Source organism: Hirundo rustica, chromosome Z (genome assembly GCF_015227805.2).
Source record: "Hirundo rustica isolate bHirRus1 chromosome Z, bHirRus1.pri.v3, whole genome shotgun sequence".
Taxonomy (NCBI): domain Eukaryota; kingdom Metazoa; phylum Chordata; class Aves; order Passeriformes; family Hirundinidae; genus Hirundo; species Hirundo rustica.
This window is the reverse complement of record NC_053488.1, coordinates 40,758,661-40,784,105: the sequence shown is the minus strand read 5'-3', so window position 1 is coordinate 40,784,105 and position 25,445 is coordinate 40,758,661. Positions and strand designations below refer to the sequence as shown.

The 25,445-nt window shown below is 39.1% G+C and overlaps 1 protein-coding gene across 1 annotated transcript in view; it reads left to right on the top strand.

Annotated features, from left to right (window-relative positions):
* Positions 1-25,445, top strand: part of PRXL2C (peroxiredoxin like 2C) — a 28,702-nt gene extending 3,257 nt beyond the window's left edge. The window contains exons 2-9 of the mRNA XM_058424187.1: positions 1,458-1,612; positions 2,994-3,096; positions 20,343-20,701; positions 21,197-21,265; positions 23,242-23,295; positions 23,730-23,835; positions 24,078-24,209; positions 24,752-25,445. Coding sequence (XP_058280170.1) covers positions 1,458-1,612; positions 2,994-3,096; positions 20,343-20,701; positions 21,197-21,265; positions 23,242-23,295; positions 23,730-23,835; positions 24,078-24,209; positions 24,752-24,879 — 1,106 coding nt within the window. The 3' untranslated portion in view covers positions 24,880-25,445. The remainder of the gene's footprint in view (positions 1-1,457; positions 1,613-2,993; positions 3,097-20,342; positions 20,702-21,196; positions 21,266-23,241; positions 23,296-23,729; positions 23,836-24,077; positions 24,210-24,751) is intronic.

The following is a 25,445-nucleotide window of genomic DNA, read 5'->3' as shown; positions in this document are numbered from 1 at the left end:
AGGAGACCAGAGGGTAAAAGGAGAGACAAGCAGCCCATCAGCACTGAGAGTGCATTTCCGTATATCCTGAGGAACCCAATACAGGTAAATATCTGTCTCCCAAAATAGCTTCATCTTTGCTAAAATACATACCATTTCATGTGTGGCCTCATTTCCCCAGTACTGACCTTGTGTCTTCCTCAGAAGTTAAAGCTAAGGAACAAAAATTGAATTTTTTCACTCTGTTTTTCACACTACCACCATGAAGGATGAAAATTTGCTTTTATATACTCTTGCTATGTGCCCATATCTCAGTCTGTTTCTGCCAGTCTCTTTCCCTTTGGCAATATTTGAACTTTATGTTCAATTTCAGCCAAATAAGACAAAGGAGTCTCAAAGGAAGTTCCTTAGAAACAGGCAGGCAAGGAAAAGAGAGAGGCTGCATTAGCAACCCAAAGATGGAGAGGCTAAGGCATGCATTCTGACATTATTAATCACCTGAGATACCCCCAGAAAGAGAAACTTGGTGTTCTCCAGCAATCTCTGAATATTCCAACTGCCAGCCAAGATTAGATTGGAGCTCATACCTATTAGACCCCGTAAGGCACAGCCATCCACTGGGAGCCAGGTCTTAATAGCATTGTAGTTTCTGGAGGAACTGTTTTTCTCTCCTTCTCTCTCTCTCACAGTCCTGCTCCCTTTTCTTTCATTGTCTCACAAATGAGCTTCATTTTTTGTGTGTCTGTGATAAACTGTTAAAAATCTGCTCAAACAGCCTCCGTTGGTATCACCCTGATTCCATTTTGCCTCTGTGGTTAAATGCAGGCTTTGAGCCCTTCTGCTCCCTAAGTCTTACTGCACCCAGCCCCTGGGACCAACAGCCTCTGCTTATCCATTACTTCATGTAAAGAAGGAAGTCACTAGAGCCCAACAGTAATAAAGAAGCAAGGGTTACCTTCTGTTCAGGCTGAAAGGGAGTTTTCTGTGTCTTTCATCACCAGGAAAATATTCTCTGCCTACCTCTTTTGACAAGAGAACTTCCTCCCTGCTCACCTGTCTGCCTCACAAAGACATTCCTAATCTGAAATGGACTTTATGTGTATGAGTCAGGATCCTCTCAAAAGCAATCTTCAACTAAGCTGAGCAGAGAAAGTGATACAAAGACAGGAACAGTTAATTTGCAATGACTCCATCTCTAAAAAAGGGTGTTATTTGAATTATGAATGGACATAATTACTTGTATTTTCTATACAGAGTCGTCTATCTCAATAAAATAATACTGTCTGATGAAAGATAAATTTTATGATATGGAATGTGTCAGGGAAAGAAAACATTTTACAGAGCAATTCTATTTTTGCACATTAATCTAGAAAAATTAAAACAATGCACAATTATTTTAATTTAAGCAAAATAATCAAAACTATTTAATTAAATGGAGGTTTTGTCATATGGAACTCCTAAATATTTTATCCCACCAGCAAAATCTGCTGACGTACGTGGAAGATCTCTGTGTCTAAAGCAGACAGAAACAGATTCTGGATACACATTGCCATCTTGTGGAGCCCTCTCCGACAAAGCACGCTGCAGAGACCTGAAGGTTTGCTTTACTCAAGAACCACTTCGTTCAGAGCTGGTATGGATGTTTAACAAAAAAAAAAGAGTTTTCTAATATGCATAAGCAGCAGATATTCTTATACACGGAGTGTGCTGCTAGACAAAATGTTGCAGTTCAGGCCTGCTGAATCTCTGTCGGGATATCTTAGTTGGAAAAAAATGAAAAACCCTTCACTCTTAAAGCAATGCTTCAAATCAGAAGTAAAACAAATATACTTGTCTCTTCCATTTTACAGGAAGTATATAACAGCTAAAGTTCTTTGCTTCACATTTCAGACCACACTCAACAAGCAAGGTGATTGAACATCTTTTGTATTCAGAGAGGTGTATCCTTTAGGGCAGGTTTGAAGAAGAACAGTGGGAAAATGTGGAAAAATCTGAAGCTCTCCTTCTTAAGAACTAACATTTTGTAGACACCAACATACTATTTTGTCAGCTCGGCGAGTTTTCAAACATGAAATTTCTTTCAAAAAATGAGATATTTAGCAACAAGCTCAGATGAATCAGGGAGTTCTTTGTGGAGTGATCAAACAATATCAAATAAAGCAGAAATATGAGTCATATCACCATAATACAGAGGAAATAAAAAATCTAGCCCTCCTGGCCCTTACTCCTTTTGTGGCCTTTTATTTGCTTGATGTGTGTTTATTCCCATCAGAGTAATTTCTCATCAGAGTAATTTCCAGCTATTGAAGTTCAATTTTAGTTTCTTTGTGTGCTTTTCTATAGAGTCAACTCACAGATGAAGGAATTTTTTTGTCCTTCTGATACAATATTAACCTACAAAATGCAAACTCGTATTTTTTCTCCTGTGTCAATAAGTGTCAGCACTTAAGCCTTTTAACTGTGAGGTAACAAAGCCTAGTACACCCTCTAGCAATATTACTATTAAATTTATCAGTTGGGAGTGCCAGTGGACTACAGCTGTGCAGAAGACAGGAACAGTGTGATAGATTGCATATTCTTCTGCACCTTTTTTTTTCTTTTTTCTTTTTTTTTTTTTTTTTTTTTTTAACGAATGCTATCCTCACAGAGGTTTCATAACAGTTAAATCAACAACTTGCTGAAAAGCTGAACCCCAAAAACAATCACCTTGATGGACAGCCACTCTGTGGTAAACATGGATAAGATGTGAGGTAGGATGAAAATCATCCCCGCATGGAAATGAAACTAATGGATTTCTAGGCAGACAACACGGTTTGACTGAGCAAGAAGATGTGGCTGCAATGTGAGAAGAAGAGCAAAGATAAATCCACTGCACCTCAAAAGATAGCTTTGAGGTAACTCAGTGATACATTCAAGATTAGGCAAAGATGAAGACACCTGCTTTTAATCAGTGCAACACAGAGGATGCACTGCTTAACCTAGAGATTAAACACATTAATTGGCCTTTTTTGCAGACTACCACCAGGGAAAAGGATGAAAATAGTCATTCTTTGCTGCAAGGTGATGTCATCAAAGGTGTCAGGACGGGAAGTTGCAGGTGTGTACAGCAGTATACTGGTAAAAATAACAACACGATCATCACAGTTCACTAAGCAGAAGGAACACAGATCTGGACTGACACGAAGTTGTACTTGAGCAATGGCTGTGAAGAAGTTTGCAGGCTACATTTAATACCACCTACAATCAATAAGTACTTACTGAATGTTATTCAGTTGCTTTCATATAAGTAGAAAGGAACCATAAACAGAGATGGCAGAAGTACATGCTAGTAGTTACATGTACTTGATATATCAAGCATATCTAAATTTCAGCAAACTTCTAGGCAAAAATACACCCATTGGTTGTAGTCCTGTACAGATCAACTACATCTTCCATTATATACTTGTATGAATTTAGTGCTTTACACTCCAATTTTTATTGTGTCCTTTTTCCTCAATTTTGCCCCAAGGAGGAAATCATATAATTGTTTTTTCCTTATATACCTTCTTTAAAATAATCATTGCTACCAATCAGGATGGGCACAATGAAATTAGGAAAATATTTTCAGAATTGCAGTCACAGACTGGGTTGGCAGATTGGATCAACCGAAAACCTACATTATGAACTGAGCAATTTTTTTGCCAGCATAGTTGAAAAAATAAATATACTGTCACATAAAGGCAGTGATTCAGAATGAAGTGTTACAAATGTCAATTCTTACAAACTGTCCTGGCAAAAGTTAGAAAAACATTAGGTCATTTTCCCAGTTGCTATATAAAGGTGATTTGATTGTAAATACTGATTGTAAATACTGTGGACCGTGAAGCTGAGAATTTTTACCTCATACATGCTTTACTATAATAATTTCTGCTGACGCTAGACATATGGGAACAAATAAAAATCACTTATCCCAGTAACATTCTTGTGCATCTCAGTTTCTTCTGAATATAACTCAGTAAAAAGTTAACACTGAAACTTCCATAGCTACAAGAACAATAGTATTGGTGCTTTGTAACATAGACTAAGCAAATTAGAAAAAATAACCAGAACCACATAACCCAGGATAAATAAAAACCAAAATCAATTTATCAGACTACCTCTCACACATCTGTATGCAAGGTATGTCCTGTCACCTGAGAACTAGGTTTGATCTCTAGCACTCAGCAAGGATATATAGCAGAATATACACAGTAGGAAGTTACCTTGTAGTTTCTAAGACAAAGTACATTGATATACAACCATAAAAAAGCTTTACCTAGAACCCAGATTTGTAGCCATGACAATCTGAGAGTATCTAAGGCTTTGACCTGGAGGATAAGAAAAGCTCCTGAAGGGAGTAGGTGCATGTAGAAGATAGAGATCAGGGAGGTCTGCAAAAAGATCCTTTTTGAAAGCAGAAGAGGCTGGCGTTCTTTTTTTTTTTTTTTTCCTCTTCTTTTTTTTTCTCTTTTTTAAAAATTTCTTCCTAATGAGAGTATCATGTAAGTCTTTAAAAACAGTAAATTCTATTCAGACTGTAGGCCTGTAATATCATTAAACACAGACCATCAACCAACCATAGCAGCCGAAAACAAGCATTGGGTCTCTGATCACAGTGGTGAAAGAGATTATCTCTCTTTTTAAAAGAATATAATTTATCCAGATTTTTAACATTATAACCAGTGGCAGATTTGGCTCAACTTGTTCAGTAGCCACCAGGGCTCACAATACACATGCAACAATGCACAGATGTGCAGTGAAGCTGAAAAACATGTTCTGGCTTTTTACAAAGCGTGTACAATGAATATTAATCCCATTAATTTCACACTGCCACTTGCCCAGAATCATCATCACAATGCCTATTATACACTGCACTTTGTGGAATGTTAATGACGATTTAAACTAATTCAGAGTGGATGTGTAAAGAGTCAGGGTAGTGACAGGGATACAGTATATTATAAGTGCAAATTGTATGTTGCTTTATATATTCATTTTCCTTCTTCTTTATTTCATGAAGACTTTTTTTTCCAATTTTGAAAGAATGGCTATTTTTGATTTTGTAGGATGGAAAATGAGGTTTCCACATCAAAATGGTTAAGATATACACATAGGCCGATTTTGATTTGTAAAAAAGAAAAAGCTGCCATGTACTAGAATATCATATCAAAGGCTGCGGAGATCAATTGAATCTTAAAGGAAAGGGATAAGAAGCTTCATTAAAAGTCTGATATATGGAAATTCCCTGTAAACCACAATGCTTTGTAACCTCATATTTGTGTCCTAAATATATTTGCATCAGATTTCAAAGAATTACAGCACCAAAGTATCAGGAAGCTTTAGCTAGGCAATAGGAAACAAAGTGATGTAAACATCCTATTGTTTACATAACTAGAAAGACTGAATTAAGGACACACAATCTGCATTAGCATATATCACTTTTTCCTTCCATATTCTGAAAATACCCCAGCTAATACTTCAATAAGAAGTAGAGTGTGAGGACTCCATTTTCTGGAGCTCACTACAGCTTCCATTTATTAACACAAAAGTACATTATTGTCCTTTTTAGTTATTTGAGGTTTTTTGTGGTTTTTTTCTGACAGGGTTTCTTGTGGCCTGAAAAAAACAGCATTCAAACAGTATTCATTTTAGACTGTGGCAAACCAGAGTTAGTAGGATCTACTCCATCCCGCCTTTGTGCCTCTATACTCTCAGAGAGTGCGTTCCCCAAATCACCACTCCAATAAATCCCAGTCTAAAATTAATTCATTTTTGGACAAATATATCTTCTGATAAATGCTTCCTTGAAAAGGCAGTCACAACCTGAATGTTGTGACTGCCTCTTTTTTTTTCTTTTTTTTCTTTTTTTTTCTTTTTTGTTTTGGTTTGGTTTGGTTTTTTTGTCACAGCAGGCACTCTCACGAAACTAAACTGTGAATTCTCAATCAAGTATATTGGCCCAAAAACATGCACATCTAGCAACTACTGAGTATCCATAAAGGCATACTTGGTGTCAGAGTAAGTTGTGCTCCACTGGAAAGAGAAGAAAGGGCTTCTAAGAAGCTGTAATACTTTTCCAACACAAACATGAACAAAAGATGTTAAGTCTAGGGACACAGCTAGATTTTGGATACTCTAAAACACCTTCACACCCCAGTATTAGGTATGGCTCTGTTTCAATTTGAGATACATTAAATATTTCTAAATAAGATCTTGGCTAGAAACATGTCCACATTTCTGTATTAAATTCTTATTTTGGCTTATCAGACCCATTCCTTACTTTGTTTTTCATCCTTCCATGCTCAAAACAGCACAGTGACAGATAAACTGACTGCAACAAGAACTGTGTTTTTTCCAGCCCAGAAACACTAAAACTGTTGCTGCTTTGGCTTTGCAAAATGTTCATGAAGTGGGAGAGATGGAAAGGACTGATCAATACCTTGCTGAATGCATGTGCAAAGGTTAGAAACAAAGTATTGGGGAAGGGAGGGAAGGGAGAGCCAAATAACATAAATCCTTTTAAAAAACCCTTTTAGCTCTCCTTGATATTTACTCAATTTATAGCATCTTCTTCCCTAATTAAACAAATGGATTTTTTGTTAAGTTTTGAGCAGATGCATAGCCTACTTTTTTAATACCCTGTATAAAATATTTTAAAGACAGAGAGCTTACTTTAAAGATGCATTCTGTCAAGCTGCAATTCTGGGAAAAAATTCTGAGCACAGGAAAAAAAAAAAAAAAAATCAGGAAAGTCTTGTGTTGCCTGCACAACACCTGCCAAATCATTGCAGTAGGATTTTATTTTACCAGCAGGACTTCATTATACAAGAGTTTTAGCAAAAACAAAAAATGCAGCTAAAGGACAAGATAAAGACAGTAGGAGTGTGGGGAGAAGGGGTCAAGAAAACCTAACGATTGAAAAACAAGAAAAAAGAAAAGTAAGAATAAAGAAGCAGGAGGGCCAGCCTTTTACTGAAGCCACATAACAAAAATAAGACTATACAACTTTAGCCACATCCAGCCTGACTGAAATCCCAACACATGAGCAATGCTGGGCTATGCTTTTCTGACACCATGTGTTCATCAGTAGAGGTGCATTCTGTCAGCCGCCCGAACAGCCCTCAAAAGGCTGTTCAGAGGAAGTTGTATTTAAATTAAATAAACATTATTATGTTTATTTAAAAATCCAGCTCACTCTCGGCTGGATTACATGTCCTAGGATGGTCTTTCATAATAGAGCCACGTTATGCCACCTAAACTTTATTTTCATTTCACTCCAGCCCTTTATATTTCTTTCATTCATACTCAAAATAACATTCAATTCAGACATCAGATTAAGTATTTTAAAAGATCCTATCTAAGAGGAGCCATACACACATTCTGTGAAATAAAACACCTACAAATTTAAAATCTAATTCACCGCAACAAAAAAGAGCCCCTACATAAGTTAAACCCAAGCCTGAGGTATAACAGACTTAAACCCCTCCCATACTGCTATTAGAGAAGCAAGACAGAACACAAAACATACTGTCCTAGGTTGCAATGTAAGATATGCCCAAAGTATGTATTCTATCACCATCTACACGAGATGTTGAAGCTAGGTTGGGCAGTGTTTCCCTTGCCCCCTCCCTCCAGACTATCTTCTGTTAATGCCCCGTCAATGCCCTGCTGCATGACTCATAGGTAACTCCCTCCGGGAGCTATCGCTGTTTAATGGGCAATCAAGGACCCATTGCAAGACTCAGAGAATGATACCAGCCCATTGTGAGATGCTCTGCCCAAGTGGAGGAGCCAAGCATTCCCACCTGGATATAATCTGGCATTTGGGACAGCACAGGCAGCCTTACCCACTGGATTGTCAGAAGACAGGAGCTACCAGACCTTTCCATGGGATCACTCTTTCAACAAGACCACTTCATCTGCACTGCTACCACCACCACATGGTATCAGGTTGTATTCTGATTCTATCAGTGATCTTTTGTACTATTGCATTTGTTTTATTTTATTTTGCTTTTTTTTTTTTTTCTCCTATTAAATTGGTGGTTTTTTGACTTGGAGTCTCTTGCTGGTTTTGCCTTTAAGCCAGCACACATACCAGCTAAGAAGAATGGCAAAACGAATGCCAGCATGACTGTCATTCTGTTGAGACAATTTACGTCCCAGATTTAATGATCATTGAGACCCTGATGTCTTCAGATTCTCTGAGCTGTAAATAAATATGCGCTTATTAACTGTGACCAGCATTCAAGGAAAAAAGATAAAATCCACTTTCCTTTCAAATGTTTATATCTAATTAACAATTAAAATGAGTACCATTCTGTTTATTTCTGCTTTATGTAACTCAGCCATCTCCACAGTTCCTATGCATTTTCAAATCTTTAGGTCTTTCAACGAATGCTTCACAATGGACCCTGAGCTCCTAGTGTCTCCATTTAAACATTTAAACCAAGCATGCTCAAATTCTCATTTTCTTGTTGATTTCTTTAATTTTTAACCTTTCTATTAATATAATTCTGTCAGCAATAATACACACACACACACAAAAAAAATTTCCTAACAGGCAAGCATTGCTAATTGCAGTTTAAATTCATTTTTATTTCATCCATGAGCTTACTTCATAATCAGGTGACTTCAATGAAGAAACTTTCTCATCTGCCCAGAGATTTTTAACTACAGCCTTTACATTCTTGATCTTTCGCATCAAAATGTAAATGTAACAACTACAAAAAAAAAAATTAAAGGCTCTTGAATGCATACTAGAAGTCAAATAAGAGACTATGTAGAATCACAGCAAACATAGCAACTTCTGGTAGTGTATTTGTTTATGAAAAGAAAATTACCTGCAGCATTTACACCAGGTAAAACTGGTGCCTATCACCAGCTTCAGATATAAATCATAACAGAAGCTTTGCTCCTGTGATGGTTAGCATCTCCTCAGTCTTCAAATTAACCCATTGTTTTGCAAGACTCATCTTTGGTAATTGAAGGCACTTTTTTTCTTCAAAAAAAGTCAGTGTCATGAACTGTCATATCATTATCATATTTAATTTCTGAATAGACTCAATTCCAATTCCATTTATTATAGTTTTTCTCCTCTGTTTTCAACTGCTACATCCAATGAACACTGTAACATCCTCGAGGAGGGGCTATTTTCAAAGAGACATTTCTACTAACAAACAAGAAATGCAACTGATTTCTATTACTGTTTTAAGTATTTCATAGATATCAAGTAACAAGACTCAACTACAGAATAAATAAAACAGATTTTACTATTTAGGTAGAACCTGAATCCCCTTGGAATGTCTTTAGAATCCACTCCGTAAAAGTTTGTCTTTGCAGGAGCAGAGCATGCTATGCCAAGAGATTGTACCCAGCTGGTTTGGGGCACAAATGTGGGGGTTTCTGTACCTAGTGGCCGCAAGGGTGCCCTGAAGGGAGGAATTCAACAGCTGCACTGTGTAGTCACAGCTGTTTCCAGCTGGCTCTGCAAGCACTGTGCACCCCATGCCCCACACGAAAATTTCAACCAACCACATGGTGCCTTTGTTCAGACATGTTTAAAAAATGTGGCAGCTGCCAGGAAAGGATGGACAGAGGAGACATATGATGGGGATATTGTTGATAGCGTGGATGGAGATGTGCTCTTCAGAGGTTCTCCACATGCAGAGGAGGTGCTCTGAAGGGACTGCAGCCCACAGTGAGGATGCCCTGAAGGGTCCACTAGTGACACACATTAGAGTAGGGACACCCCTGAAGAGCTACAGGCCACAGATGATCACTACCAGTAGTGAGACATTTCCGAAGGGACTATGACTCACAGAGAACATATGCTGGGCAGAAACTTCACTGTTCATGCCTTGCATGAAACACCCCGGGGGCAGAGGAAAACAAGAAGAAAGGATTGGCAAAAAGAAATCATTAGGTTTAAAACCCCAACTCTGGCTCCTCAGATTGTGACTGTTTTGTTTATGAATGGTTCCTGAATAGAATCCCACCAGCTCAAGATAATCTTCCAAGAGATCATGTGAGAGGTACATGAAAGGTGAAAACCCCACCCCAGCTCTTTCTGCACACTCAGAGATAATGAGTTTTTTTCAGGCCTAGAATGAAGAGTTTCACAAGTTCTTGTTTCCTCCAAGTGCTATTGTATACTCCAACCTTCTGAAAGACTATTTAGTCTGAAAATTTATTACATGTAAGTCACACAAAACATATGTTTTACCATTTCTTCTTTTTAAGGGAACAAGTAACTGTCAAATAGCACATGCTTCTAGGTTAGATAGCAGGCATTAACACTAATAACTTCATAGGTAGCATTCTTACCTCTAAGATGTAGTATTAAATAATTTGCCAGCATGGTGTCAGGCTGAATTATTGGCTTCACTCTTTTAGATGCAGTATTAAACTTATATCTGCAGTATTTAGGGTCCTCAGAGAACTCCAGTGCACTGTGAACAAGGTTTCCCCTGGAGTTCTGACTAAATCACATTTTTGCAATTGCATTCTGTCAAACTAAATTTTCCACTGCATTTTTGTTTAAATACTCTAGGCTCCTTTGCCTCTTGTCTTCAACTGCTGTGCTGTAGTTGTGCACACTTTTAGAATCTCACATGTCAAGAAACACTCAACAAGGTCATGCCACAGCTTCAATGAGAAAAGAGCTTTTATTTCACTCAGACTTGAGAAAAGTGGTACAACTACATTTCCCCCTAGAAGCACAAGTCATGCACTGTTAACTTGAAGTGGGATAGGCTAGACATTGGAGCATCTACAGAAAGCATTAAGAAGTAGTAGCCAGAGGTAATTTCAGCATTGCCAGTTTCAAGTAAAGGTTGGTTTTGATGCAGAGTCTTTTCAAAGATTCTGCAAAGGTCACACTTGGTGATTCTAAGCAGAATTTGGATTCTTACATTCATGGTCATTATTTTCAAGCTTCTGTTGGTTACAGAAGAAGAATCATTAACTTTCTAGTGGAAGCTTGGGACTTCAGGCTGACATGTTGCTGAAGTAGGAAAGAGAACTAGTAACAGAGACTTCTGCACACATGACACACTATTCTCCCATGCCCTTCATCTTTTACATGCTCTCCAGTGCAAGCATTGTGGCAAACCACTGTTCTGACCCCACAAATGCCTCAAAAATGCACAGAAACAGATAGTGCATCCAGGAAAATGGAATTTTTATAACCCAGAGCAGACAGCTCTTCTACTTAATGTGTGACAGCTCTTTCTAAGAACTCAAGGAAGGCATAAAATCTTTCTTGTATTACATAAATTTTTTAAATTTGTGTGGAAAACTGCAGACATACTGTATCATCCTCTTTGTGTAAAGGCTGCTCTATCTACCATTCAGCAAGCCAGCTGTTGACTCCATGATCTTAATGCTCTTTTTCTCTGGCACTGGAATCCCGTAAATAATTTGCTCTAGAAGATCATCACCCATTTCCTTCAAAGAAAGCAGAATTTTTAGGTAAATTTCAAATTAGATAAAAATTCTCTAATCTAAGTGACATCAGAGATGACAACAAAGATACTTCAAGGTGCTTTTATCTCCTGAAATTCCCTAAAAAAGCATGTCCTACTGAAGATTTCTCACAGCATGTGCACAATATGAGTTATAGGTATTCTGAACACCCTCATATTTTTACATCTTTATTTTCCTAGAGAATCATCCCTTATTATGATTTAGTCTCATTATTTGAAAGTTATTTCAACTAAGCAGAGTTCAAATAAGCACAACAACAAGTGAAGTTATTCAGTAACAGCTACAGAAATAAATCTACATCTTTAATCAGAATTAACTTTCAAGTGTGAACAATCTCTTTATTACATTGTCGGAAACAGAGGCTGAATTACAATGGCCTGTTTAGAATACAGCTACATAGACCTACAAGGAAAAATAACTAAAAAGTATGACTTTCAATAGTACTTTATCAAAACTTTTATGCAAAAGTCACTGCCACAAGACACAGAGGGAAGACCGCAGAAGCAGCATTCTGTGGTGGTGCAGAACTGTTTTATTAGATTTTTGTAAGAAGTTTATGTTATGGTTCGTTTCACTGTATCCCCAATTCTGTATCCCTTTTGTGTTGTCTGTATAATAAGGTGTTTTGTGTCAATCATCCCATACCTCACATGACATGTAACATCCCCTCTGCCCCAACCCCCCTCTCTGGGGCAGCTTGCCTATCACTCCCGGGGTCCCTCCCGGATTGTGAAATCTCCGTGAGAGAGCTTCAGGTGATAGGTAGCCTGGGGGAAATTCCTTTAGCTCTGGATTTTAGTGGTCTGAAGCTTGGGGGTGGGCACACCTTGTTACCCCCTGAAACCCCTGATTTGTGGTCTTTTTTGTATCCTCCCTGGGACCCTCCCCCGCTTATAGGGGGTGGGAGGGAGGAGCAAGCTCTCTCAGCCGCTGGGTTCTCAGCCTGGAAGCTCCGAGCCGCTCGCCTCGGAGCTTGGAGATCTCTGCTAATAAACATCCTTTAACCTGCTAAGCTGAGAGCCAGCCTTTTCTCTTCGGCTGCTGTTGACTGTCACCTTTGGGTCCAGCTGCCAAGCTGAGAAGCCAAAACGAACTGGAAACTTTGTGTCTGTGTTGACCCGAGCTAGCTGGGGGTCAGCTCCCACCCGGAGCGGGGACGCAACCGGATGTAGCATTCCAAAGCAGATACACACACATGAAAAAAGTATCATGGAGAAAAAGAATAATTATACATATATTTTCAAGTGCCCATACATCCTGAAGTCATTTTAGATTAAGATAAGTATTAGACTAAGCCAATCAAAATTTGTTTTACACATTTGTTTAAATAAATAAATAAATATATACAAACAATCCCTGACTAGTCTTGCCTGCTTTAGCAATTGGCAGTCCACTAAGCAGTAGGAAGGAATAAGAATTCTTCAGTTCTGATGCATTCTTTTCTGTCATACAGGCTTTTCATTTAAGAAAAGCAATACAGCAATTACTACTCAGAAAGGGACACACAAATTACATTTGCAAGATGAAATTCCTGCTGGTACAGCAATTCCAGACACAGTTGTGTTGATCCCATTTGGACTGTAAGCCAGATATTTTCTCTCTTCTGATATTTTTAAACAACTATTACTTCTTAAAGGGATTTTCCTGTGTAGAATTAATGACAGCAGCAACAGAGAAACACATATGTTTTGCGGATTGATTGTTATGATACCTAGCTAACTTATTTGTATGATTAAATTGATACTGAAATCACTAGGGTTCTATGTCAAGACATTGTAAACCATGGCAGAGCCACAGCCTGAATGCTAAAGTGCCTTAAGAGAATTTTTAAACAGGGGCTGTTGATCATTCTCTGGAGAGAGCACAAGTCAATTCAGTGTGAAAAAAAAACCTGACTGATGTACTATGCAGAAATGGCAGTAGCTGCATTTAACAAATGATTGACGCAGAAACATGAGCATCAAGGAAAAAAAGGTTTAAATTGCTGCAAACATTTTATAGAAGAACAATGAGGAAAATAAATTAAAAAAAAAAAAAAGAAAGAAATGGAGCTTAAAGGAAATCTTCATTCCTTTTCCATTATTTTTTTTCAACAGATTTTAGGTTTGTGCACTTTATTCTTCAGCTTTTACATGTGAAATCTTAGGTAGTAGACAGAAGGATATTGCACATTCTAACTTACAACATGAAAGATGATGGTGTTATGAAACAACAGTATATAAATTTGAATTAATTTGAATCATCTTTCACCATAAGAAAAATATGCAAAGAAAGATAATGCTTGTTTTACATTTACAGACATTTCAGTTAAAGATTTTGTGGTTTAGCTGATATGTTAATATATGTTAATTTATGGTTGTCTCCAACTAAAATATATTTAATGTATCTATATTCGCCTTTTTATTCTGATCTTCACTTTAACTGCTAGTTTTGTGCATAAACGAATGACTGCATTAGAAATATATTAAAAAGATAACTGAAAATAGGAATTGAAAAATAGGGAAAGAATAAATAGCTTCATTAAGAAAGAAATGTCTGGAGCAGACTGACATCTTTGTTGAAGTAAGTAACATAATTACAGTGCAAACAACAGAAGAAAAAACAGCTTTCTTGTTTAAACACTGAAGATACACAAGAGGCCATATTTTGAGCCTTAAGCCAATGATCGTCTCTCAAAACACCAAGTGCATTATTCACACCAGCATCCACATGAACTCCAGATTGAAAAGGCTTTCAGGGCTAGGCCCTCCACCTCAGCTGTGGCATGAATTTTACTGGTTGTAGTCGAAGCTTTCATTGTTAACAAACCAAACACATTATTTTCACCAGAGAGGATTTTAAAGGCCCTCCTAGGAGAGCCAGCTGGAAAGCTGTAATGTCTAAAGCTTCTGATGAGGGGTTCACATGGCTATTAGCCAATTTATCTTTGGACTCCTTTTCTTATTTAAATAATTTCTTAAGGAAGTATCCACTAAATGAAAATTGTGGCTTACTTCATCAGAGTTCAGCACATATATCACCTCAGTCAGTCAATACTAAGAGAGGCAACATTTTTTAGCCATTTTGAAAGGCAGGAGAGTGGACATGGGTTGTGGATTTGTAGTCCTTAGGATACAACCACTCAGGCAAGCTCGTGAAAAAATCAAATCTACCTCTTTATGAGAACTGGCCGGGGTTTCTAATTGATCTCTCCAGAAAAGAGGTTCAAGAGATATGTCTGATGCTAAAGTGATGCTACTCTTAATTACATACCAAGAAATAAATGAAATGTTTCAAGTGTGTGCTATAATTAGCACAAGCTATTAGCCTCCAGCAAAAATGTTATACAATCCACTAGTCCCAAGAAGGGAATTCCTAACTGTAGCTAAATATCAATGTTGTCATAAATAAAAGAGCCATTTGAACTGAATCTACTGCTAAGTAAATATCCAACTCTCTGTGAACATAGAAAATGGAAATAGAACTGGGAACTACAACCTACTCACAACATGCTTTTCCATATAAGCAAAAATCAGGGCAGTGGGGGAAAAGGGGAGAAGCTAAAAAAGGAACAGTATCTAAAGTTTTCAAGAAGGTTTTTGTTTACCTTGCAGGATACCAGTCTTAAGTAAGGCTTAATCTTCCCTGAATGTTCCATAAAATCACCTTTTTTTTTTTCTTTCTTTTTTTTTTTCTTTTTTTTCTTTTACATTCTTTATTTTTTAATCCTCTCATCTGGTTTACACTAACGATAATTAGCTTACTTTCTAAGAGTCTTATTGTTAACAAGATACAAGACAATTCTGTTTGGCTTGTCTGGATGGTAGTAGATCTTTTATTGACTTTTTGACCATGTCTCATCTATTTAAATGGTATTTTGCCACCTCTTAGTTCTTTTTAAAAGATTCAAACCAGTGGCACTTAAGAGTAAATAAACGTCTTCACACATACTGTTCTTGACACATAGATGGTCATCTCTGTTTCTCATTTGCAGCACAGAGAGTAGATAGCTGCAAAACAGAAATAGATCAAATTCAGAGAGTTCTTACAAAATGCATTAAAAGTTCTCTTTGTGCCTTGAGGCTATATTAAATAAAATGTGCACATTTCACTTATTACTGTTACTCTGTTGTGTAGTAAACTTTCTACTACTGCTCTCAGTGTAGGGTTGGCTTTACAAAACTAAATATATATAACAGGAAAAATATTTTCTCTCCATATGTCATTATAATCCCCAAACTATTTGAGTGGATTTTAAATTACATTTCTATTATCTGTGTTGCGAAACAACAGTTAGTCAATATGAAACACACAACGCACACTGATACTCTGATACTGCAGCCAGACTTACAAAGCCCTTTACTCTGGTAAATAATCTTGAACTTCTAAAGTGCACCAAAAATCAAAACTCAGGCAAGATTTGAAAAGGTAGTAACTCCCCCTTCAGGGAAAAAAACAACCAAAAACCACCAACCAACCTCCCCTCAACAAGCAAAAACAGGGAAACACAAACCAAATAGAAAACACGCACACAAAACCAACAAACAAAGAACAACCACTAAACACAAAACAGGAAGCAAAAGTGATGAGAAATAACATCAGGATGAGAAAACACAGCAGGTAGGAAAACTAGAGAGGAACCCACCACTTGCAAAATTACTTTCAAGGTGCAAATTACTGTCCTTGCTGCTCAGAAGAATCACTGCATGTGCTATTCAAGCATACCCACAGGATATCATGACACTAAGGGAACAATGAAAGGCAGACATAAAGGAAAAAGCCTCTTATCACAGAATTATAAAATAGTTTGAGTTGGAAGGGACTTTAGAGATCACCCAGTTGTGCCCCTTGCTAAAGTAGGGAACCTTTCCCTGCACCAGGTTGGCCCAAGCTCAGTTCAGCCCAGTCTTGAACACTATCTGGGACAGGGAGTCCACAACTTCTCTGGGATACTTCTCTCACCACCCTCATAAGAGAAGAATCTGTCTGTTGGGGGTTAAGTTTTCCTGTGGAATTTTTCCCCCCATAAGCTGCTAGGAGACTAAATACTGATAGTTACAGGGTGCTTAACCCAGACAAAAGGGAGTTGATCACTTAGTTTAGGGGGAAGAAAAGGCTCCCGGGACCTGAGGGTGGGGGGGGGTTGTATTTCTGGCTCTTGGTTTTCCAGGGAGGATGGTCGAGCGACTGATAGCTGCGTGGATTCCACGGTTAACGGAACGCCCAGGAATTCGGAGTTTTTTTCGCCTGCCCTGCTGGATTTTGGGTCAGCCCAGGTCCAGCCACCGCGGGTTCTCCAGCACTGCCCACTTCGCCTGCCAGGACACCCCCCTGCCTGCCGGGGACAACCCGCCGTTTCCAGCCATCAGCCCGGAGTTTTCCACCATTTCGCTTTGGTGCTCTCGGGGTCCCGGAGAGATCAGACTGCCCGGGACTCGTGAGACAAAGCCCCTCGGAGTTCTTGGTTCTGTTTTATTATTATTATTATTGCTGTTGTTGTTTGTCTGTCCTGTTATATTTACTAGTAAAGGACTGTTATTCCTTTCCCCATAGCTCTGACTGAAAAGGGTTTTTTTAATCTTCCAAATTACAATAACACGGAGGGAAGGATTTGAATTCCCCATTCCTAGAGAGGCCCCACCTCTCCCTACCAGATACCTGTCTTTTCAAACTGTCTTATCTATAGAATAGTACACGTTTTTACTCCTTTGTAATTACAACAGTTCAAAAACAACTAATTCCTAGCTGGTGTTTAGCATGATGTTTTTCCCTGGAACTGTAAACACTAATTTATTTTTGCTGATAAGTAATAACCTTATTATCTCTAGCTAACCAATATTAGACTTAGATTAGAATTAGAATGTAAAGAAGAACAAATATTCTTATGTTAAATAAACAGTACATCATGTAGTAAATTGATAATACCATGTTGCTTTACAAATAAACAACATATACTTTAGGCAGCGCATTTATGGTATTGATACAGGCCACACCTCCTGTTATAAATAAGTTCTATTCAAATGATCTATGTTTTAGTTACTTAATTGTTAAGTAAATCCATTAAGATTGTTAATGCTAGTTTTGTTTAAAGAATTTGCATTATTCCTGTTTTAATATTGATTAATCACCTTATTTACTTGTTTGTTCATTAAGAATTCACCTTATTACCTGTATCTCTGCTCCCATTCATCGGATAGTGTTTGAATATGCAAATAAAAAGAACACGGAATTCTGGGAATGTCTCAAGAAGGAGAGACTCTAAAAAGCAGGGAACCAAAGTAGAATCCAGGACTGAAGTCGCACTTTAGACTAGTGCAAGGGGTACAGGAGTCCGCCAAAGCAGCTTTATTTAGTCACCGTGACCTGAGGAGGAGTCCCCCATCACTGGATGACCCCTGATCAGTGAAGCGAAACGGACTCCCCGGCAAGGGGAAAAAGCCCGCGAGGGGTGTGGGAGTCCCAGATTCGCTGTGGAGCGAAGCTGTGTGTACCTCCTCCTCCACGTTGCCAAGGGAGCAAGCAAGCTCCCCCAGAGCCAAGCTTGATAATAAAGAAACATACAAAAAGGCAAGTCTCTGACTCTCTTTTTTTCCAGAACACCTCCCTTGTCAAATATTTTGTTCAGCTGCGGTATATAAAGGACTTATGGTTGCATAATTACAGCTGGTATTTTGTTTCAGTAGTCAATACAGAACAAATAAATTAACCACCATCTTTACACAATTTTTTTTTCCCCTCTTGAAACAGTAGGAATTTGAATTTCTTATCCACAGTAAAAAGTAACCCAACCCCTGATTAATTAAATAATAGCTAAGTTTCTCTCCACAACTGTAAATTGCACTTCAGTGAAGAGAATGACTTGCATCCTGAATCAAAAATAATTTAAATGCATTGATTGATTCTCTTTAGGACAATGGAAAATACATCACTCTGACAAATGTGCTTTTTTAAGTTAGCCACTTTTCTATATTTGTGAGCTATAAAGAAAACAGGGGAAGGGAAGCACACATTGAAGAATTATATGGTTTTAGCAGACTGCACACCTTGACAATTAGTACTGTCCAGAGTATCAGCAGATATGGATTTTTTCTTCACAACTAAGTGAAACTTATGTCTGCACTTTTGTTAAGCATGTATTAATGAAAGCTTTAAGCTTCAGCTTTTAGAACATGACTGCTGATTTTGAGTGTTTCCACTTTCAGAGAACATGCCAGAGTACAACTGCCTTCATTTCTGTTCTTTCTCTATAAAAGTGGGGGTGACAACAATTTGTATTTGTATTCTTGCAACACTTAAGACTCTCTACCAAAAGTTAGAAACACACTGATTGAGGGGCTTTAGAGAATACTTCGGCAAATGTCCTCAGAAGAAAGTTGCTGTTCCTCACTTGTATACTGCTGAAACCTGTTGTCAAGGATGTGCTTCTTCAGCTAGTTTAAGGAGGCCAAATTACATAAATAAAGCAAAGTCTGCAGGCAGTCTTCATTGGCCTAGTAGGAAAGATCACCACCTCTCCCAGACAGGCAGAATGCCTCTCTGGGGCTCCTCAGGAGATTTCATTTCAAATCAAGAAAGAATTAGCTCTCTGGATGTACAAGGTCAGCTATGTGCAGGCTGATCCAGGGCAGTCTCCTCTCAGTTTGTGACACCACAATGCCCAATTCTTTTCATCGGCAGTCTCATCCCAATGTGTCCTCCCACTCAGAGGCTTGTTGCAGCAGATCCCCTACAGTGGTACAACTGCCTCTTCTGATTTCCAGCTGCACTGGCAAAGGGCCTGGTTTAAGCTCTACAGATGATCGAGTCCTGAGCTGTGCCCAAGTCCTGCCCAATGCTTCCCAGTTTTACTGCAGGCATAACACAGCAAGGTTACAGCCTATCCACTTCAAGAGAAGACCAAACCCTGTCAAAAGCTGTCAGTTCTCTGCTGTGTCCTGCAGTAGTCAGGGGTAGGCAGCACATCCCCATCAGCACTGCTGAGGGAACTGCAGGGCACTGCTGCATAGCACAGAATTTGGTTCATCAACTGCCAGTGGAAGAAATGTGTTGGACAGCATACTGGTAGCTGAACAAGGAAGCCTGATGAAAACAACAATGGGGAATACTCATATTCTTTCAGAATCATAGAATCACTTATGTTGGAAAAGACCTTTAAAATCATTGGGTCCAACTGCATCTAGGAGAATTATAAGTTTCACAATTTTCTGAAGTTCTTTACTAATTTGAATTCATCACCTTTTAAATCACAGTCCTTTGTGAGGACATAAAGAACTGCAAGAGTTAACCTTCTCTATGTGCTCACCCCTGGTAATATAAAAGCAGTGATTTAAACCAAAGCACAAGGGGTGTAAGTTTGAATCACATTAACATACAGACCCTGGAACAGTTGTTAAGAGAAACTTTGGAATTAATATAATCAGAGATTTTCACAAAGCAGAATAACTTCTGGAGAGTCTCCCCAGTCCTATTCTGTCTGATACTTCTTTTTCCTCTGCCCACTAAGAAAAGTACCCTCATCCTCATAAGCTTTCAGCTTAAACTACAGTCTAAAAGACCACACTACTCTTCAACAACCTAGTGTTTTTCTTATTTTAAGAACGGTACACTCATTTCTGCATGCATTCGAGGTATTCTGCTATTCAGCTCTCAAGACATTGTGAAGCTCTGCTTTTGCATGAACGAGGACACCGAGTTTGGTGTGGTTTTTGTCTGATACAGCTGCTCGACAGCTCCTCCAGAACAGTTCTGTATCTCGCTTACGGCCCTCTGCAGGGCTGCGGCCTCCCGGAAAAAGAACGCCAACCTCGAGGCCGTATGACCATGTCACTGCTCCTGCTCACACAACATTCCTGGGAAGCTCCGGGTGACTCTCCTGTGTTTGCCAGGCACAAACTGCACCCCGGCTCTGGCTGACGGACGCGCAGCGGTTTCGGCCGCAGGTCGCTCGCTCTCTTCATCCCAACTCCCTACCTCCTCCCGGGCCGCGGAGCGGCTGCCCCAGGTCTCTCCCACGGACGGGAACTTCCCGTCGCTTCCTCGCCGTCACACAACGCCCCGCGCCTTTCCGCTCCGGTTCCGCCTTTCCTTTCCGCGCTCCCATGGCCGGGCCGCCAGCGCCTCCGGTCACGCAGCAGGTCGGGCGGGCGCGGAGCTGCGGGCGGCGGCCGGAGCAGGAGCAGCTGTGGGAGGCCGCCCGCTGCCTGGTGCTGGACGCGGACGGGAGGAGCGTCCCCTTCCAGGCCCTGTACGCGAAGCAGAAAGCAATCGTGCTGTTCGTGCGGGTGAGGAGGGGCCGTCGTGGGGCCCAGCCCGGCTCCCGGCGGGGGTGCGGGGGCATGGCACGGGCTGGTCTGGAGCGGAGGGGGAGGAAGCACAAAGGACAGCAGTGCTGCTCCTGAAACCCCCTGTTCTTGGGTAAAGGGAAGCACTATTTACAATAGTGAAACACTATTTCAGTCGGGTGTTCAGAGGAACAAGTATCGTGTTCCTTGACTTCCCTGCTGTCGAATCAGCTATCATATTCTTAAAAATTCTAGAGATAAAAATATTTGCAAGGGTGCAGGCCCAGTGTCCCTGTTCAGGCTTGGATTAAAACAGTATTCTAAACCAAATTTGGTGGCTGGAATCTTTCCCATTCCTGGTTCCTGATCACCACCAAAGTAGTGTGTGCCCAAAGTCTGCTGCTCCATAGCTATGCAATTATATCTCTTTCTGACACATTCAGTTGGGTATGTTGCAGAATTTTTTGTGTTACACCTGTAAGGAGTACGTAGAAGATCTGGCAAAAGTCCCCAAGGCATTTTTACAAGTAAGTGCTCTGCTCTTAATGTGTTTGTGGCTGCAATCAAGGAAGTATGTTATGTCCAGCTACAGGCTTACATAAAGCTTCTAGGAATAATAATTTAAAAAAAAAAAAAAATACTCAGAAGAAGCGCTTTCATTGTTTGGTGGAATAATAGCAATAATGTGTTATAGCGCATTAATTTGGTTTATATTGTGTTTCATTTTTATATTGGATTTGTAATGTTTTCTTCCCTGTCCCCCTTGGAAACGGTATCACATGGTTTGTCCATGCTCGGCCACGCCCATCCCCCCACACTGGAATGTAACCCAACTCTGTTCCACTCCCACCTTGTCCCTGATGGGGCAGTGGCTTGTCCCTGTCTCTGGGCCCTTCCCCCCTGGGAAAAAGCCCCGGGACGGCCGTGGCCTTGGTTTCTCTGGCACCGGCAGGGACGGGAAAGGAGCTAAATAAGAGCTCCGGTCAGTGGGGGCAGGACCCCAGAATAAAGCCGTGATATCCCCCTGGCGAGGGAGCAGGCTCTGTGCCTTTTGCCATTGACGGTCATTTGGGTCTCTCTCAAGAACCACAATAATGAATCTGTCTAGGAGACATAGGAAAGGATTTATGGCACTACACGCTCTGTTGCAACAGCATTTTCTCCCTGTCCTATTAGCTTGGTGCTCTTTTTACTGTTGTGTTCAGAGCAGTTAGATGACATCTGACAGGCATTTCTTTCAGTATTAGTAGTGCCCTGGACAACAGTCTTCTGACTGCTAACTACTACCCTTTCCATTATGCTAGTAGGGCTGACTGACACTTTTACAGTCAGAACAAGAACAGTCAGACACTTTTACAGCAGAACAAGATCAGAAAATTGATCTGGATTAAAAATAGTATATTTTTCTATGGTGATTTGTAAGCTGCGTTAGTATTGTGTCCTGTTCTCCAGGGCAGCTGCACAAACAGGAATGACAGTGACAGAAAAGAGAAGTAGAATGGGCAGAGGTTGCTATTGACATGTATTTTTTGGGTGGTAGGAGACACCGGAGAAGACAATGATCCCCTGCTAAATGTGGAAGGTTAAACTGTGCCTTCTAGACTGCTGATTGAAATTCTGTTCTACTTTATTCCCAACAGCACAGCCAATGACAGAGACTCAGGTCATTGCCAACAGAAACTCCATCTAAGTCCATCTGAGATGGACTAGGAATCTGAGGACAAAAAGGAGAAATTTCTTTGTCAGCTTCCCTTCTCAGGATAGATATTTCTAAACTGTTTGATCAGTGTTACTCAAAAGGACATTTTCTTAATTTGGCTCCTCAAATAAATGTATAAAGAGAGTCAAAAATGTCCACACTTCTCCTAGTGCAAGTATTCCAGTTCTAGGAGGGCTTCTTTTCATAACAAGCAAAATTATTTTATATGGGAAATTATTCTATATGGGAAAAGCAAACATATAATAAAACAACCTTATATTTATTACCTGGTTTTATTGATATCTAAATGAACTTCAGTTTTGGGCTGTGTTTTAGACTCCGGCCTAAGGCTGCACCTGCAAAAGATGGCAGTGCGTGTGAATGCAAGTTATATCTATTAATAGGTCCATATAAATAAACCATGTTTGGGCTCCATAATTTGTGTGCAGCTTCTTTAGACATCAGTGCAACTGAGTGGAAATTTTGAGTTTCCAAAATCAGAGCATGTTACAATCAATTGAAAAGACAATCGTACCAATGCTACAGGAAACTCAAAGTTTACACAACTGTAATTTAAAAGTTTATCTTTAAAAACAATTTTTCTCTTAATAAATTAATGTAGCTGCTAAATACAGGTGATATACAAAAGCGCAGTCTCCAAACATGTAAGCTGCATTAACTTCAAGTAATTTTAAGTCAGTGCACAGATCACTAACTTGGGACACCAAATTCTGTTAATGCTTTGAAGTCATGTAGGAATACCCAGTTCCTCTTTACAGCTTCAATACCCATGTTCTGTTCTAGGAATCAAATGTGAGGCTTATAGTTATTGGACAGTCATCATACCATCACATCAAGGTAAATAAAGTAGTCATTAATTACAATGTATCTTCTATTATTTCTTAATGGTCTGTATTGAGGGATTTGGTTTGCATGAAAAGGTGGTCTTTTGCAATAGCAATAAAAAAGGATACTATTCATTGGGCAATTCTAATAGTAATACATGACTAAAGCAAATAATTAAACTTGCAGTTTAAAAACCACCAGGGGTTGCTAAGGAAACATCTTTTTTTATTTCACTGGAAGCTTTGTTTTAATAGAAGCTTTGAGGCTAAAAAATTTTCCACCTTGACATAACTAACAAATACACTTTTTAAATAAGAGGGGTAGTGTGGAGCTGGCAGGTGTCAGTATTTGCTGTTGTTAGTAGACCCTAACTAGTTGCTGCCTTAACCTTAGAAATATTACTTTCCTTTTCTGTGTCTGTCTGTGTGTATGCCTATATTTTGCAGCCCTTTTGCAGTTTAACTGGATATACACATGAAATGTATGTAGATCCACAAAGGGAAATTTATAAAATACTTGGCATGAAAAGAGGTGAAGGTAATAAAGCATCAGGTAAGAATAACTTTCTCACCTTATTTAGACTTTCACAAATGTAAAAAACTTGTTCTGATAAAATAGTATGATTGCACTGTAAAGAGAAAGTGAGTTCCCCACCAGACTGTCTCTCGTAGGCTATATTTTGTGAAAACACTAGTAATCAGTAATCTCAAAACTATTCATAACACCTGATCATTGTTGTTTTTCTTATATACTTCCATATTTCTAGATAGCAAATGTTTTGTGGTTTTGTTTAGTTCGGAGCCCTCATGTGAAATCAAACACATTTCTGGGAAGCATTAGGAGTATATGGAGAGCAATGACTGGCCCAGCTTTTGATTTTCAAGGAGACCCTGTTCAGCAGGGAGGAGCTTTGATTATAGGCCCAGGTGAGCTGCTTTGTTTTGTGTGTGAAATACAACTGTCTCCTTCAGCTGTTTGCTACCATTTCACCTTCTGTCCCTGTGGGTCCCAAGGAAACGGTCTTGTGTTGAACTGTGTGATTTCTGTCACGTGAAGAAATCTGCAAAGTGTCATTGTGTAGTCCCGTCTCCCATAGAGGTGGCATAGAGCTTCTCACAGTCCTGCAGAAACTAATTAGAGTGCTGATGGAAAAACTGCCTCAAAGTTTGGAGGGTTTTATTGACATTGTGGTATTTACCTACATTCTGCTTTCACATTTGATTTGAGGCATTTAACGTGGTTTTAGTAGAGGGCTAGAGCATGAAGGGGTAGTGCTTCAATATTCCTTGTTTCTTTAACATAATTTAAAAACTTTTTGTAATTGTTTAAAATACAGTATACCGTGCAGTCTACAGAACTAGTACGCATTTGTATGATAACTGGTAGGTAGTCAGAATGCTGCTTCAATTCACTTACATCTTTGAATAAACAAAAATGTTATTCAATTTACGTGTTATTCTCATTCCAGGCAATGAAGTTCATTTTTTGCACCTTGATAAAAACAGGCTGGATCATGTTCCTATCAATACAGTTTTGCAGCTGGCAGGAGTTAAAACAGTGAATTTCTCAAACAAACCCCAGATTATTGACATATGACACTGATGTAATATATACCTTTTTTTAAAATTTGTGCTCTACAAGAACAGTTCTCCAATGAATTCCAACAAGCATTGGTTCTGTTGTGTCTTTGTGGGACATCTGAAACCTTATGTAGAAAATCAGAACATAGAATAAAACTACCTGACACTAGAGATGGATACAAAAGTGCTATTTCCATTGAGTACAAGATAATAAAAACTGAAACACAACTGAGACTGATTGCAAAAAATCCTGGAGCTTTTTATTGTCTCATCAGACAAGCTTGCTAATATATTTTAAAAATCATTGTTCAAGGTGCACTAAAGTGAGAAATCAGATTTTGCTCAGGAAGAACTTGGAATTCTTGCCTCCAGCAGATCAACACTGGCTTTCAGTCCAAGAATTCTCAGCACTTCCAGTGCTGCACAGTTTTGCAGCTTCCAGCACTGTATGACAATTTTGTACTGAAATACACCTTGAAAAGTCACGATTTTGAAGACCTGGACTTAAGCTTATGCCTACTTTTTCATCTGGCACTGGCAGGAGTTATGAAATACATTTCACAATTTCAAATAAATATTTTA